This window comes from Nerophis lumbriciformis, linkage group LG01, assembly GCF_033978685.3.
Source record: "Nerophis lumbriciformis linkage group LG01, RoL_Nlum_v2.1, whole genome shotgun sequence".
Lineage (NCBI taxonomy): Eukaryota > Metazoa > Chordata > Actinopteri > Syngnathiformes > Syngnathidae > Nerophis > Nerophis lumbriciformis.
This window is the reverse complement of record NC_084548.2, coordinates 58,988,326-58,999,469: the sequence shown is the minus strand read 5'-3', so window position 1 is coordinate 58,999,469 and position 11,144 is coordinate 58,988,326. Positions and strand designations below refer to the sequence as shown.

General features: G+C 40.8%; 1 protein-coding gene and 1 pseudogene across 2 annotated transcripts; one reads left to right on the top strand and one right to left on the bottom strand.

The window, feature by feature from the left end:
• Positions 1–300: 300 nt before the first annotated feature.
• On the bottom strand, positions 301–9,260 carry cfap126 (cilia and flagella associated protein 126). Of its 2 annotated transcripts, none has more exons than XM_061988304.2 (5): positions 9,137–9,260; positions 8,982–9,044; positions 6,788–7,486; positions 6,498–6,698; positions 301–2,937 (listed from the first exon to the last, which is right to left on the bottom strand). In XM_061988304.2, the coding sequence occupies exons 3-5, from the start codon at positions 6,905–6,907 to the stop codon at positions 2,680–2,682; spliced, it is 579 nt and encodes a 192-aa protein (XP_061844288.2). In that variant the 5' UTR covers positions 6,908–7,486; positions 8,982–9,044; positions 9,137–9,260; the 3' UTR covers positions 301–2,679. The 2 variants fall into 2 exon arrangements, with proteins under 2 accessions (XP_061844288.2, XP_061844279.2); XM_061988295.2 differs by having other exon boundaries at positions 6,788–6,862.
• Positions 9,261–9,418: 158 nt separating this feature from the next.
• On the top strand, positions 9,419–11,144 carry LOC133614193 (uncharacterized; annotated as a pseudogene).

The following is an 11,144-nucleotide window of genomic DNA, read 5'->3' as shown; positions in this document are numbered from 1 at the left end:
CACATACACAATGTTGACACATATTTATATTTTGACACATATTTATATTTTGATAAACAATCATAAATTAATCTTTCAGCACATACACAATGTTGACATCTATAGTTATATTTTGATAAACAATCATAAATTAATCTTTCAGCACATGCACAATGTTGACATCTACAGTTATATTTTGATAAACAATCATAAATGAATCTTTCAGCACATACACAATGTTGACATCTATAGTTTTTTTTTAAATAATCATAAATGAATCTTTCAGCGCATACACAATGTTGACAGTTACAGTATATTTTAATAAACAATCATGAATGAATCTTTCAGCACATACACAATGTTGACATCTATAGTTAAATATTGATAAACAATTATAAATTAATCTTTCAGCCACATACACAATGTTGACATCTAAAGTTATATTTTGATAAACAATCATGAATGAATCTTTCAGCACATACACAATGTTGACATCTATAGTTATATTTTGATAAACAATCATAAATGAATATTTCAGCATACACAATTTTGACATCGAGTTATATTTTGATGAACAATCATAAATGAATCTTTCAGCACATACACAATGTTGACATCTATAGTTATATTTTGATAAACAATCATAAATGAATCTTTCAGCACATACACAATGTTGACATCTACAGTTATATTTTGATAATCATAAATGAATCTTTCAGCACATACACAATGTTGACATCTATAGTTATATTTTGATAAACAATCATGAATCTTTCAACACATACACAATGTTGACACATATTTATATTTTGATAAACAATCATAAATTAATCTTTCAGCACATACACAATGTTGACATCTATAGTTATATTTTGATAAACAATCATAAATTAATCTTTCAGCACATGCACAATGTTGACATCTACAGTTATATTTTGATAAACAATCATAAATGAATCTTTCAGCACATACACAATGTTGACATCTATAGTTTTTTTTTTTTAAATAATCATAAATGAATCTTTCAGCACATACACAATGTTGACATCTAGTTATATTTTAATAAACAATCATGAATGAATCTTTCAGCACATACACAATGTTGACATCTATAGTTAAATTTTGATGAACAATTATAAATTAATCTTTCAGCCACATACACGATGTTGACATCTAAAGTTATATTTTGATAAACAATCATGAATGAATCTTTCAGCACATACACAATGTTGACATCTAGTTATATTTTGATAAACAATCATGAATGAATCTTTCAGCACATACACAATGTTGACATCTATAGTTATATTTTGATAAACAATCATAAATGAATATTTCAGCATACACAATTTTGACATCGAGTTATATTTTGATGAACAATCATAAATGAATCTTTCAGCACATACGCAATGTTGACATCTATTGTTATATTTTGATAAACAATCATAAATGAATCTTTCAGCACATACACAATGTTGACATCTACAGTTATATTTTGATAAACAATCATAAATTAATCTTTCAGCACATACACAATGTTGACATCTATAGTTATATTTTGATAAACAATCATAAATGAATATTTCAGCACATACACAATTTTGACATCTAGTTATATTTTGATAAACAATCATAAATGAATCTTTCAGCACATACACAATGTTGACATCTATAGTTGTTGTTTTTAAATAATCATAAATGAATCTTTCAGCACATACACAATATTGACAGTTATATTTTGATAATCATAAATGAATCTTTCAGCACATACACAATGTTGACATCCATAGTTAAATATTGATAAACAATTATAAATGAATCTTTCAGCCACATACATGATACATATATTTTGATAAAGACGGGGAAAACCACGCTACTCGTAAACGGCGTGTGCAACAACAACAGGGAAAGTTTTGATACCAATGTTCTTGACCCAGCCACACACAAAGACAGTGTAGACCTCCATGCTTTTCCAAGTTTCATCTGTTTTGTCACGTGGAATGATGTATGGAGCACAATAGTTCCATATGTCTGGTAACGCAACCAGCGTATAATCCTTGATATCACTCCACAAATCTTTTTTTGATAAACTATAGGGAGCTATTCAATTGCATAATTAGATTTTATGCTCATATCTGCTTTTTGCAGGAAGATTAAAGCCTCTTTTGTACTCATGTTTGCTGTACGGCAGTCATCTTGACTTGGTTTTCACTTCCAGGAAGACGTCACGTGACGGAATACAAGCAATACAGACCACGGCTGAGATACAATTATTTTTTGCCGGCCCTCTAGGGGACGCTTGCGGCGCTGACCCTATGGTTAAGAAACACTGACTTGCAGTATTTAAACAAGCTTTTAATATTTTATTGCTGCCATAATATATGTCTATAAGTCAAAATGTGTAATGATGAAACACCAAAGTAGGTGAGCACTGAGCTCTTCTTGTCTTCACTACAGATCAGATTTCACCTCATTAACAGATCATGATGACTTTTGTCACACTTTGTCCACCGTGAAGTTTTATAGTGTAAACATTTTTTCCTTTGCCAGTTTATTTTTGCACCACCGAATCAGGAAGTTGTGATTTATGAGAGCGATACCAAACTGAAAGGACGATCCATGGAAAACGATATTGACTAAGTTGGTTCGATTTCTGACTGTTTCATGTCTGATTTTCCGTGCAGCGGTTGGAAGGCCAGTTCATGGTAGTCGAAACTCGACGCTGCGCGGGCTCGTTTGGTCGATGCTCCCGGTGTTGGGTCTCGTGCTGACGCCCTCAGAGCACAAGGTGGACTCGCTCTGGCTTTGTGCGCTCATCACAGAAGCCGCAGCAGTCTGCCCTTCGGCGATGTACGATGCACGGTCAGCGTGGGTGACCTGCTTCTGTCTGCCATATTTGTGGTCTGCAGTAACCGGGAGGTTTGTAGACAAAGCGGCGGAGATGTCACTCCTCGATCTCTGAAACCATGGAGGGACAATACAGAAGCTCTTATTTCAAATCTGGATCAGGTCTAAATAGGTGAGATCAGCTGATACCAATCACATGTATTCACTGTGAATGTTATGGCGTGTGCTATTGACGGTGTAACAATATCAGCAATATCAACACAATATTTAAACTATACTTCCTTATTCTCTTTTATTACATAAATGTATTTGTTTGATCAAAACGTACACAACAACTAAACAAAAGTCAAAACTACTAGCTAGTACTCTTTTAAATACTTTTTTTTTTGCCCTCAAAATCATTCTGTGTCCAGGGAATCCTTCCCTGAATTTGTAAATATGTACAATAACAAAATTATTTTGTGAAAATAAAAAGGACTTAGTCACTCTTGTTTTGATCATATTCTGATACTGCTCTTTGTATCAACACTACAGATATATGGATGGATCCACCCTCCCCTTACGTGTACGTCTGTCCGCTACACAGTATGAGGGGCCGTTAGGGACATTATTCAGAATTACCTCTTACACACCCTAATGAAATCCTCTCATACACTACTGCACTTTTTTTCTGTCACACACACTACTAAAATCCTCTCAACTGAAAAAATATTCTCCCACACACTACTAAGTGTGTAGTACAAAGTAGAGAGTGAGAGGATTTCAGTAGTATGTGTGAGAGGATTCAGTAGTATGTGTGAGAGGATTTCAGTAGTATGTGTGAGAGGATTTCAGTAGTGTATGAGAGGATTTCAGTAGTGTAGTGAGAGGATTTCAGTAGTGTGTATATGAGAGGATTTCAATAGTGTGTATGAGATGATTTGTGTAGTGTGAGCCTGGGAAACGAAAATACTTCAAGTTAAAAAGTTAAAGTACCAATGATTGTCACACACACTAGGTGTGGTGAGATTATCCTCTGCATTTGACCCATCACCCTCACCCTCTGGGTGGTGAGGGGAGCTGTGAGCAACAACGGTGGCTGTGCCCGGGAATAATTTTTGGTGATTTAACCCCCAATTCCAACCCTTGATGCTGAGTGCCGTGCAGGGAGGTAATGGGTCCCATTTTTATAGTCCTTGGTATGACTCGGCCGGGGTTTGAACTCACGACCTAACGATCTCAGGGCGGACACTCAATTCCCACCTCCAGAAGAACTTTGAACATGTCACGAGGGAAGTGCTGGACATTGAGTCCGAGTGGACCATGTTCCGTACCTCTATTGTCGAGGCGGCTGATTGGAGCTGTGGCCGCAAGGTCGTTGGTGCCTGTCGTGGCGGTAATCTTAGAACCCGTTGGTGGACACTGGCGGTGAGGGATCCCGTCAAGCTGAAGAAAGAGTCCTATCTGGTTCTTTTGGCTCATAGGACTCTGGAAGCAGCGGACAGGTACCGACAGGCCAAGCGGTGTGCGGAGGCAAAAACTTGGACATGGGAGGAGTTTGGGGAAGCTGTGGAAAACGACTTCCGGACGGCTTGGAAGCGATTCTAGACGACCGTCCGCCACTTCAGGAAGGGGAAGCAGGGCACTGTCAACACCATGTATGGTGAGGATGGTGTTCTGCTGACTTCGACTGCAGATGTTGTGGATCAGTGGAGGGAATACTTTGAAGACCTCCTCAATCCCACCAACACGTCTTCCTATGAGGAAGCAGTGCCTGGGGAATCTGTGGTGGGCTCTCCTATTTCTGAGGCTGAGGTTGCTGAGGTAGTTAAAAAGCTCCTTGGTGGCAAGGCCCCGGGGGTGGATGAGACCCGCCCGGAGTTACTTAAGGCTCTGGATGCTGTGGGGCTGTCTTGGTTGACAAGACTCTGCAGCATCGCGTGGACATCGGGGGCGGTGCCTCTGGATTGGCAGACCGGGGTGGTGGTTCCTCTCTTTAAGAAGGGGAACCGAAGGGTGTGTTCCAACTATCGTGGGATCACACTCCTCAGCCTTCCCGGTAAGGTCTATTCAGGTACAGGAGAGGAGGCTACGCCGGATAGTCAAACCTCGGATTCAAGAGGAACAGTGTGGTTTTCGTCCTGGTCGTGGAACTGTGGACCAGCTCTATACTCTCGGCAGGGTCCTTGAGGGTGCATGGGAGTTTGACCAAGCAGTCTACATGTGCTTTGTGGACTTAGAGAAGGCATTCGACCGTGTCCCTCGGGAAGTCCTGTGGGGAGTGCTCAGAGACCATTGGGTATCGAACTGTCTGATTGTGGCGGTCCGCTCCCTGTACGATCAGTGTCAGAGCTTGGTCCGCATTGCTGGCAGTAAGCCGGACACGTTCCCAGTGAGGGTTGGACTCCGCCAAGGCTGCCCTTTGTCACCGATTCTGTTCATAACTTTTATAGACAGAATTTCTATGCTCAGTCAAGGCGTTGAGGGGATCCGGTTTGGTGGCTGCAGGATAAGGTCTCTGCTTTTTGCAAATGATATGGTCCTTCATCTGGCCAGAATCTTCAGCTCTCACTGCAGCCGAGTGTGAAGCAACTGGGATGGGAATCAGCACCTCCATGTCCGAGTCCATGGTTCTCGCCCGGAAAAGGGTGAAGTGCCATCTCCGAGTTGGGGAGGAGACCCTACCCCAAGTGGAGGAGTTCAAGTACCTCAGAGTCTTGTTCACGAGTGAGGGAAGAGTGGATTGTGAGATCGACAGGCAGATCAGTGCGGCATCTTCAGTAATGCGGACGCTGTATCGATCCGTTGTGAAGGAGGAGCTTAGCCGGAAGATGTGGTTCGGGCATCTGGTCAGGATGCCACCCGAACGCCTCCCTAGGGAGGTGTTTAGGGCACGTCCGACCGGTAGGAGGCCACGGGGAAGACCCAGGACACGTTGGGAAGACTATGTCTCCCGGCTGGCCTGGGAACGCCTCGGGATCCCCCGGGAAGAGCTGGACAAAGTGGCTGGGTAGAGGAAAGTCCGGGCTTCCCTGTTTAGGCTGCTGCTCCCGCGACCCGACCTCTAATAAGCGGAAGATGGATTGATGGATGGATATATAGGGCCTGTTTATATTTATATACAGGCCCTATATAAATATAGTTTTTAATTATTTTTTAAATTGATTTAATTTTTTTCTTATTTATTATTTTAAATGGTAGTCGTTTTAAGCATTCACACACACCAGGTATAGTAGTACAATTTTTATACTCAAATGTCATAATTTTCATTGAGGTTAATTTATACTTTTGGTACCTATCAATTAATTATAGTGTTACTTATTATTTGTATTTTTTTTCTGTGTTGTTAAAATGTTACACATTTGTTCAGGTGAAGGAAAATTCAAACTCGTGATGTCACTGCCAAAGCATGGAAATATGGCACCGCCTCCTGGAATTTTTACAATGAAAACAATTACAATTATTCAATTACAGCCACTATTTCAGAATAATTCCCAACAATAAAGTAATATTTGAGAAAATTAAATTATTCTAATCTACATATTAGCGACTGTTTTCTTGATTTAAAAAAAGTTCTAAAAAATTTGAAAAAATTATAACAACAAGCCAGTCTTTTGAATGGCTCTTTGAAAGGACCGGTTCCTCAAGATCCGGCTCCCTTCAAAGAGCCATTAAATCCCATCTCTACTCACCTGCCAACCAGCACCCTTCGGTCCATCTGTGTTTTTGCTGCCTCCTAGCGGCCCAGACTTGCCAGTGTGCTGAGGGTCTATGCCCCAGGCCTTCAGCCTGTTCATACCTTCCACAGAGCGGCTGGTCGGGTTGATGTTCTGAGCTGGAATACGAGCCGGTAGATCCCAGGTCCCTTTAAAGTCGGGCCAAGCACTGCCTTTCTAGAACATGCCACACATATTGCAGGTTGCAGAAACATACTTACAAAATTAATATGTATTATTGTTTTTTGTTTTTCTAAAGAGTTCACCTTAACCATTCCAGGAATAAGATGTCCTCTGTTGTCTGCAACAAAGGTGGTGTGGCCCTTTAGTGGTCTGGGTGACTTAAGAAAAAGAGTGCCCCGTTTTAAATAAGGGATTTTGGTCATATACAACCGCTTTGTGAATTGTATAAATATTTATATTCATAAGATATGACTTTCTAAATACATGTGGGTTGATTCGATGGCGGAACCAATGTTCACTCTGTACGTGTTGTGTTGTAGGACGTTATTTATTGGTGCACCCGCTACGCTATCACAGAAAATAGTCAGTGTTAAGTTGCCAATGTAACCACCCTAAAAACTTTTAGTCCTATAGTGTATGCAGTAGAGATGCGCGGTTTGCGGACACAACCGCGCAGTCCGCGGATAAACCGCGGGTCGGACGGGTAAAAATAGATTTTAAATAGATGCGGGCGGTTGGCGGTTGAACCAATTCGGAAATATATATACATAGTTAAATGTTGTTACCTACATATGAAAAACGAGTAGCACTCTTTGAAACAGGCAATTATTCATCAGGCACTGCAGCACAACAAAACACAAAAGAAGAAGAAAAAAAGAAAAAGATGGCACCGCGTCCCAGCAACAAGTGGCGCAAGTGAGCGTTCCTTCAGCGCAGCAGGGTGCATTTTAGAGGCCAGGCGCTCTCGCATGAATCCTGGCACTGTAGATGCCGTTTTATTCCTGCATAGTGGTAACAAAAAAAAAAGTAAGTAGACATACGGTTGGATATGTTAAACGAATTAGTCTACGTTACCTATAGGCTATACCAAATAAGCCCATGTCTAACCTATATTGAGTTCGGTCAGCTAAATAATTTTGATGGTTACGTGTTGTTTGGGTGCACTACAATGCAAAGGAATTAAGGCAATTGCGTTGTTTATTGTGTTTTTTTTCTATTCGAGATATACTACTATGTGTGAATAATTATTTGGCCTTGCTTTCAAGTGAAGCGCATCTCCGATTGGCGACAATGTAAGGCTATTTAGCCTGCTTTGTTTGTCGCGACCGTCTATTTTCATTATAATTCAAGTTTGATGATAAAGTGCAGTCTGATGGGTTTGATGTCCCCCCTTCAGCTTTTTGCCTTGGCCAATAAGTTGCAGGTAATTTATTATTATTATTTATTTAATTTATTTTTGTTTAAATAGAGATGACATACATATGTTATTGTATAATTTAAGTTTGTGCGCGTGATTGACAGCCTAAGGCTTATGAGGCACATTTTTTTTTTTTTTTTTTATTTCAACTTAAAAACGTATGAGCCTATGCCTATGCCTACAACATCGGCTATGTGTTTATCTTTATTTTCCTGCCTGTCGTTGACAATGGAGATTGTCTGATATTTTGTCATGGCTGCAGATCAATCAATAAAGGTTCATCTTTGTCGCGAAATTGTTCACTGCTTCACTGTGCACCCCGCCCTCGTCCCTATTTGAGCATTATAACGTTAACAAGTTAATATTCATTGAAATAAATTCAGAACATTTTTTTTACCTAACGAAAATATCGGCCTAGTCTTTCTAAAACATTTTTTTAACTTCTTAAAAGCCTCGTTCTGCTTGCTGCAACTTCGCACACAAAGTGTGAGGAACACACTCCTGATCTGAGGGCATTGGCAACAATAGTCAACACTTTCTTAATGGAAATGACAATAATATTATAATAATGACAAATAATATTATCATGCATTAATATCTCTTAGCCACTAATGCGTGGCCAAGAGATATTAATGCGTGGCATGCATTGAATGTCTCTGCTACATTGGATCAGTCTCCTTTCTTTAACAGGCAAAAGCTTTATAACCTCACTAATGCCTTGCATCGTCTATATTAGATATATAACAACGGGCGGATGGCGGGCGGGTGTGGTTTTGATAAATCGTTGGTTCGGGTGGATGGCGGATGGTTGACGACTTTTGTGATGTGGTTGCAGATGAAATAATTGCCTATCCGCGCATCTCTAGTATGCAGCCAATGAGGTAACTTAAAATATATAATTTTTTTACTTTTAACCACATGTTTGCTACGAGTCATTTAAATGCGATGCTGTTATTGAAAAAAATGAACCTTTTGTTTTGGTAATTTCTACTGGGAGGATCTACATTGAGGCTACCACTCGGCCAACATCATAAGACAAGACAGAAGTGCTGAAACATAAAATAAATAACGCTAAGAACCTTGTTGACTTGCTTCGCCTGACACCAGTTCTGTAGCCTCTTTGGCCTGAAAGCGTCGTCATACTGCGGATGGAAACACGCATTGTACTTAAAATATACATTTGAGAAATAAAAAATGTTAATTGTTCGAATGAATTCCAAACAACAATATTTACCTGGTTTGCTGAGTAACAGGTGGACATATTTGCGACTACACTGGAATTTATGGCTGAGTTTGTTTGGCTGCCTCGTTGCATAACAATTCAGTCATGTGACTTATGTTAGCGTGATGTCGACAACACAAAGTCACGTTGTCACACTTGTGTCAAAGGAAACAAACTATAGCAGCACTATGTCACTCAATTACCCATGATGTATATGTTTTAATTAAGGGGAGCATCATCATATCCAGCTTAATGGTGCAATAATGTTCCCTTCTGCTGTAGGTTATACTGTTTGATATACTACCTATAGACAATCATGTCATTTTTCCACAATAGCGACATCTGATGATCATAATAACCAGAAGACTAGATCCGTAGCTTAGAAGCTACTAGCTTATCTCATTAGCGTAGTGTTGACGATCTTCTGGACGCCGTGTGAATCCTTCTGGCATCTCAAATAAAGCTGTCATGGCGTCAGGCCTGTTCGGTGTTGTCCTCCTAAACTATTGTGCCATTTTGGCCACCAATGTGTTCGCGGACGATGACGCGTGTCTAGCCTACAAGCAGGATTTGACCAGCGGATATCACCCCTATGACCAATGTTTTGGAGAATTCTGCTGTGGTGAGTGCCGCCATCGGTATTGCTGCACCGACAGTAGATATCGTTTCTCTGTGGATGATCAAAAACAGTGCGATGGTCATCCATTCTTGTCAGTGTTGATCTGCTTGATCGGCGGTTGTTTCTTTGGGATGGTGGTGTGCGACCTATGTCTGTGCAAGCTGTACCGCAGGCTCAGACCTCTGGTTGCACCAATCACCCTCACCACGGTTCTGGCCACCACCGCTCGGCTTTTCCCCCGACAATCAACGGCATTGCGCAGGCAACCCCACCCCTATCAGAGGGCCCCCGATCCAGCCCATCAGCCTGTACCGAACCAGCCGGGACATGATAGCCAGCCAGTACCGCGACCAATGCCCACAATACCTCACCCAGGACAGCCGGTCACACTGGGACCTCCGCCAACATATCAGGAAGCCACGGGACCACCACCAACGTATCAGGAAGCCATAGGACCACCGCCATCGTATCAGGAAGCCACGGACCCTGCCTTCCCTTGCCACCCGATGCCTTACAGTCAAAGTGCATTCACCCCTGGCCAACGCTCCTAACCCACTGCAACCGCAAGCCAACGCTCCGAGGGGCCGGACAGACTACCTGGCTGAGCCCGCGTACAACCCGGATTTTGTCTCCCTGCCACCCAGGACTGGTTAACGGTCTCGCTGGTCAGCTGCGACATCCCGAAGGAACATTTGTCAAGTCATAATTTATCTTGCTTTGTTGAAGTGATGTTCAGATGAGGCTTTCAGTAACTTGAGCCGAAAAAAAGCTTCCAGCATGCTTCGGCACAAGAAACCACCTGCTGGCCAGATGTATAATTACAAACTTCTCTATCTTTACCACATAATGTGATTCATTGAATGTTTGCGTCTGGTAAAGCTTTTGGAAATGACTATCACAATTAATGCTTGACCAATTGGATTTTCTAGTTAAATCAACACATGTATAGTAAAATATGTTTTAACATGTTATTATCAATCAGTTTTTTTACCGTTGCTCTCCAATAATACTGCTATTTATATATTTATTTTTTGATATGGTATTTATTTTTCATATGATTCTATTTCGCCCAAGTATTGAACAATACGGCGAGTTGTCTAATCTTTTTTTCTGTCGCCTTAGGAAAATGTTATTAGGAGTTTCAAAAAGACGATAAGACTATGATGTAACTTGGACAATGATGTGCAGAACAGAGGACGGTTACTTCATTTTTAGTTTTAAGTGACTCTTTTTTTCCTGAACAAATCCCTCCCCATCATCCCGGCACATCCTACTGGTTTTGGAGTCTAAATATTTGGGGTTTTGGCACCAGCCGCTGGACTTGATCTGACCAATCTACGTCTATGAGCATGAACTGATAAAGCCTATGCACAGGATTTTAAAACACTGAATTTGCAAACA

Excerpts from the sequence above, each read along its gene's own strand:
- cfap126 (XM_061988295.2), bottom strand. The coding sequence starts at position 9,217 with ATGCAACGAGGCAGCCAAACAAACTCAGCCATAAATTCCAGTGTAGTC. Across the intron at positions 6,863-8,981 it reads AGGCGAAGCAAGTCAACAAG|TCACCCAGACCACTAAAGGG; the intron begins GTTCTTAGCGTT and ends CTTTTTCTTAAG. Across the intron at positions 6,699-6,787 it reads TTATTCCTGGAATGGTTAAG|AAAGGCAGTGCTTGGCCCGA; the intron begins GTGAACTCTTTA and ends GGCATGTTCTAG.